At 37.1% G+C, this 6,206-nt stretch overlaps 1 protein-coding gene across 1 annotated transcript in view; it reads right to left on the bottom strand.

Moving 5' to 3' along the window:
* Positions 1 to 683: 683 nt before the first annotated feature.
* LOC119574911 (protein Skeletor, isoforms B/C-like) overlaps positions 684 to 6,206 on the bottom strand; it is a gene marked incomplete in the record, with an annotated part of 124,790 nt that continues 119,267 nt past the window's right edge. Inside the window, 4 exon segments of the mRNA XM_037922183.1 lie at positions 684 to 3,354; positions 4,291 to 4,454; positions 4,873 to 5,003; positions 5,953 to 6,076. Of these exon segments, the coding sequence (XP_037778111.1) occupies positions 3,190 to 3,354; positions 4,291 to 4,454; positions 4,873 to 5,003; positions 5,953 to 6,076 (584 nt within the window).

Below are 6,206 nucleotides of genomic sequence, written 5' to 3'. Positions count from 1 at the left end.
TAGATAGATAGAGAGAGAGAGAGGAGGGAGGAAGGGACAGAAAGAGTAGAGAGTGAGAGAGAGAGAGAGGGAAGGAAGGAGCGAGAAAGAGAGAAGAGACGGCAAGGGAAAGAAAGAGACTACAAAAAGGCTTAGGCAGAGACAGAGATAGAGACCAGGAAATAAAAAAGAGAAAAATCAGAGGAAGACAGAGAGAGAGAGGGAGGAAGATAGAGAGACAGAGGGAGGGAAGAAGGAAGGGGGTGGGGTGGTGGGGGAGAAAGAGAGACAGAGCCAGAAAGTTGAGAAAAAAAAGTCAGAAAAAGACAAATATAGATAGACAAACTAAAGAGACAAAAAAAGAGAGAGAGAGAAAAAAAAAACGTAAATAAATAAATGAATAAATAAATAGAATAAAATAAGAGTAAATACAGGATCCTGTGAGCCTCACGGAGCCCAGAGCCCACCTGGTTCATGAAGACCCAGTGGCCACCTGGTCCACATTACTCAGACAGGTATTTGAACCACGTGGCTTACCTGCGCCCTTGTAGCGGCAGGCGGGTGAAGTTGGCACGAAACAGTAAGGTCAGTAAGTAAACAGTTACGACAGTAATGAAGTTCACTGAGTCAGTAACAGTATGAAAAAAAAAACACACACAATGTCTCCTAGTCTCAGCAGACCTCAAGGACAATTACAATCTCTGTGGGAATTCCAGATTTAATTTATTGAATATTCTATATTACAAGAATGAAGCGTTTCTTAAGAGTTAAGAATGACCTACAGTTACCATACTGTCGCATGCCACCCTCACAGACGTACGATTCCCTAATACCCTAATGGAATCCATATTGATTATGTTGTTCTTTCAGCAGAAGCGTTTGCCCTCTGCTTAATACAGGAAAGGTTTTCTTCGGAAAACCATGGAAACGGGTGAAAGGAGTCAATTACATTTTCAACATTACAGGAAATATATATATGTATGTATATATGTATATATATATATATAATCACAGCAATATAAAATTGTTAAGTTCACAACAAACATTCCAAATAAACCTTAGCAACTATTATGATGAACGTAAATAGAACACCATGCAAGGGGGCCAACAAAGTTACTGGCTCTACTCTACAAAAATATCATTCATTTGACATTGTTTTATAATCTAAATGGACTATATGCTATATGCGTTGAATGTATGAAATGTACAATGAATATTCATATATAAAAAAATATCTGCCCCTATTCAGGTTGAATTTAGTGCGGTAGTCAGATAAGCTATCCATCATATTTTTTTTTCAAAACTACAAGATTTCGGGACTAAACAAAGTGAAAAAGAGACAATTCAAAGAAAGGATAAGCTAATAGTATTCATTCTGACAAGTACAAATACAAATACAATTACATCTGTAGTTGTTGTTCTCTTCGGGGAGGTGTTTAAAAAAAAGAGAGAGAAAGACAACGCACTTTAACCTCTGACACACTGGAAAGCCTTGCTAAACCTTCCGTCCCAAAACGTAGTGTAAACCTTCAGGGGGGTCGAAAGATACCTCATAGCATAATACAAGCCTTAAACAATACAAGGAGTAGAACCAATACCTTCTGTCGCCTTGACCTTCACTCCAAAAGGCAAAACCCATGATTACAAAGAAGTGACACACAGTTCACACAGGCAGGTCATTCCAACATTTAACTTTCCCAGCAACTTAAGAAAAAAAGAAAACAGACTCTGAGGGTAGTCAACACTGTATATTATCATATATAAAAAAATGGCTTAGGGTTAAGATGTACAGAGGGGCATTCAAATGTACCTTGGGACATCTTCATTGCAAACTGGCAAGCAGGAATACCATACGTGAATTTTGAAATGCTTATGGCGTGCTGGTTTTAGTCTTCTGTTCACGACGCTAAAGAGAAGGCTGTCAATTACCCAAGCTGCAAGCAAGAGGTCCGAAGATCATGTCAAAGATGATAAGTTTTCATGTGCTTCATATATTATACAAATGTGCCTGAATGTCCTAATTAAACAGTAATTACTGTATGTACAAGATATTATTTTCTATTCCATCATAACATTAAAAGAAGAATACAGCTAGGCATTCACAATTTTTTTGTTTCACAAGAACAGTGTAACTGTACACGAACTTAACACACTTACCAAGAAATTTATAAAAATATTTAATTAATATGTATTTATTCTTAAGTAGTTTTAAACCAATGTTTATTGCTAGACAATACTGTATCCAAAAATGATATACTGAATCACAAAGAATAAATTAGAAAAAAAATGTATAGCCAATACCAATAACTTTAATAATCATAATAATCATAATCATAATAATTACAGTCATAATAATACCACTAATATTATACCAACAACAACAATAATTTCTTAAAAACCGTACCTCAATCTACAGAACTCTTTTCAAGAGTGTTTCAGCCATATTACTACATATAGTAAAACGTGACAGACACCAAACACGTGTAGCTCTTGGGGTTCAAAAGCACATACAAAATAATCGTCATGAAGAACGTACACACTAGAGCATGTCACACACTGTACTGTTCCCAATAAATTCAGCTATTACAATTCTACACTTGGTATATATATGTATGAATATATAAAAAAAGAAAGAAAGAAAGATAGAGAGAGAAAAAAACTATTTATATTTACAACACGAATAGCAAAATTTGAAGAAAAGATTCAGAATACCGTGAATCCATGGACAGTGTTAGCCATAGGACTGTCCTCAAGATCAACCTAACCTGTATCCATTTAGGTCTTATAAATTACAAGGTAAAAGTCCTTACTTGGTGTGTGTTATGAAGGGTATAGTTATGCGAAATACAATGTTCCCTTTCCTTAGTTTTTAAAGGTATGATTTTAGGGAATCACAAGGAGATAAGACAAGTGATAAATCAATTAAATAGAAGAGGGAGAAGGGGGAGAATAGGAAGACAAGAAGAGGATGCAGAAGAATAAGAAAAGCTGAAATGAATGAACAAGTAGAGGAGAATAGGAAGTAGAAGAAAAAAAAAAAACAAAGAAAAATTCACAAAATGTAAAAAGAAAAGAAAAGAAAAGCAAAGAAAACGAAAAAAAAAAGAAAATGGGAAAAGGAGATTCTGTAAACATTGCTAAACTGGCTGTTGGAATTTGATAGTGGATGGGGCACGATATTACAGGGTAGCACTACTGAAGTCCACAGTTTCATCTAAGTGGCAGCATTAAGGCAGGCAGAAGTACCGCAGCAAGAGTGGCTTGGTAGGTGTGTAGGGGAGCCAAGGTTGAGCCGCTGCTAATACCTTCCTGACGAAGGTTGTAGCCGCTGTCCACCACGTGTATTTTCCAGCCGAGGTTCCGGTGGGTGTAACACTGAAAGTTGGAGTTGATCTTGTGAGATATGGTAATGAATTCATCGATGGGGAATGATAAGTGTTGGTGATACTGTAATAGGAAAAATGAAATCAGAGCTGAGGTAGATTTTTTTTTTTCTTTTAAGAGGAATTTTGAAAAAAAGGTGGATTTATGGAATTATCATTAAATTATTAATTTATTTTATTAAACGGTTTAAATTATAATCACGGTTAAAGATTATGTGACAAAAAATTATCCACAGTTTGAAGAATTCTGCACAGACTCAGTGACAATTTTCTACGAGTATTGAAATTTCTCTACCTACAAAGATTATTGTCTACCTACTCTATATTTTCCTATTTACACTGAAATTTCTACGCATTCAATATTTCCATCGTTATATAGACATTCCTTTACTATTTTTCTCTTCTCACACTGAAATTCCCAATCACTGTATTTCTCTGAATACATAGATATTTCCTTCCTACACTGTATTTCTCTCTATACACTGAATTTTTTACATAAAATGACATTAGACCTATACTGTATTTCTCTATGCACACTGGCTTTTCTCAACCTGTACTGACATACCTCTAGCTGCTCTACATTTCCTTAAATACACTGTAAATATTCTGCAAATATTAATACTTTGCATACGTGCAGATTCTCTCACATACATTCAATCCAACTGACATTATTCTACACTGAAATATCTCTCCATACGCTCACACAACCTCTCTCTCCTTACACCATTCTCTTCACATAAACAAAATTCCACACACAAGCACTACCCACCTGGTAATACACACTAATACCTCTTTATATACACGGAAGATTCGCACTCACAGAAGCACCTACCCACCTTAGCATTACCCAACCAACAGCTAACCTCTTTCTCCTTCCACAATCCTCTTTACACACAACAAGATTTCCACACGCTGAAACAGTACCCACCTGATAATACACTAAATCCGGGGTATCTTCTGCCACTGTCCAAACAAGGGAACCGGGGGGGTCGGCGTCGCAGTCTTTATAGAGGGTCTCCTTGTATTCCTCGAAGGTAATGCTGTCTTCCCAGGCGTCGATTCCTTCGTGGCGCCACTCGCACATACCTCCGGCTGGAAAAAAGGGGGGAGGGGGAAGGTTAGAGTAAAAAGGAGGGAGCGAAGAAATGAAGGAGAGAGAGAGAGAGAATGAGAGAGAGAGAGAGAGAGAGAGAGAGAGAGAGAGAGAGAGAGAGAGAGAGAGAGAGAGAGAGAGAGAGAGAGAGAGACAGGACGCCTTACCCAATCTATATTAGACAATGAAGCCTCCAACACAAAATATATCCTCAACCAACTTAAAAAAAAAAAGCGAGAAAAAGAATTATCATTCTTTTTTTCTCTAACACCATAACAGACACATTTCCATCACTAATTTACCAGCGCATTCACCTCACCATACATCACCTCATATATCCTCCTCCTCCTCCTCCTCCTCCTCCTCATCATCATCATCATCATCAATCATCTTTTTATTCATCTATTTATTCTTTACCTGCAGTAGCGTCTGGCATTCCCATCTTCGAGTAGGTGATGCCAGCGAACACGATTTCCTGCTTCTGCTCCTCGACTGTCTTCTGGCCAAAACCTCCCTCGGGGCTGCTGGTGATGTAAAGAGGATGGTACCTGCCGGGGAATAAATAGGAGAATGAGAAGCAGAAGAAGAACAAGAGAAAAGAAAAAAAAAGGAATATCCATGAAAAAAAAATCCATGAAGACAAAGAACAAATATGAATAGGAGAATGAGAAGCAGAAGAAAAGAGAAAGAGAGAAAAAAAATACCCATGAAGACAAAGAACAAATATGAATAGGAGAATGAGAGGTAGAAAAAAAGAGAAAAGAAAAAGAAATACCCAAGAAGACAAAGGAGAATAGAAATAAATAGGAGAGAGAGAGAAAGAGAGAGAGAAAAAAAAACTGTCGAGGAATAAACGGAAGAATGAGAAGCAGAAAAATAATAACCAAGAATACAAGTAACAAAAACAAGAAAATGAGAAATATAGGAAAAAAAGAAAGGCATAAGAATTCTACGAATAGAAATAGACAGAAAAAATAGAAGTAGAAAAAACAAAAAAAAACCTGCTGGGGAATAAATAGGAGAATAAGAAGAGGTAAACAAAGAGAGAATAATCGAATAACAATAAACAGAATAATGAGAAGTAGAGGAAAGAAAAGAAAGGAATACAAAGAACAAAAATTAATAGGAGAATGAGAGAGAGAGAAAAAAAAATGACCTGGATGGAGTGTTTTACTTTTCTTGATGCTCGTAACAACTTTCTTTGCTGAGTAAAATGGGTAAAATGAGTAAAATGGGTATATGCCTGTGTTTAAATATTCAAACACACACACGCATAGTCACTTTCTCACACACACACATGCATACTCTCTCTTCACACACACGCACACACACATACTCTCTCTTTCTTTCTCACTCACACACTCACACTCACTCACACACACATACACACACACACAAGCACCCCCCCCCCCACACACACCCAGCCACCCACCCACACAAACAAACAAACACACACCAATATATTCCAACACACAATTACATAACCACAAGTCTTACCTCGGGCTGTTTAGCTTATCATTGCCGCCGTAGACAGTAAAATAGTAGGTCTGTCCCCTTTCCACGTATATTTCTGGGATAAGCATGTCATTTATCCACCAAGCGATCCCCCAAGATGGTAACCCTGTGGAAAGCAGTTAGAAAAGGAGTCATTAGGTTATTCATTTCCTGATTGAAGAAGAAGAGGAAGAAGAAGAAGAAGAAGAAGAAGAAGAAGAGGAGGAAGAAGAAGAAACAGTCCTTGAGTTTGAAAT

Source organism: Penaeus monodon, chromosome 7 (genome assembly GCF_015228065.2).
Source record: "Penaeus monodon isolate SGIC_2016 chromosome 7, NSTDA_Pmon_1, whole genome shotgun sequence".
Taxonomy (NCBI): Eukaryota; Metazoa; Arthropoda; class Malacostraca; order Decapoda; family Penaeidae; genus Penaeus; species Penaeus monodon.
The sequence above is the reverse complement of the archived record's forward strand: the minus strand, read 5'-3'. Positions and strand labels throughout refer to the sequence as shown.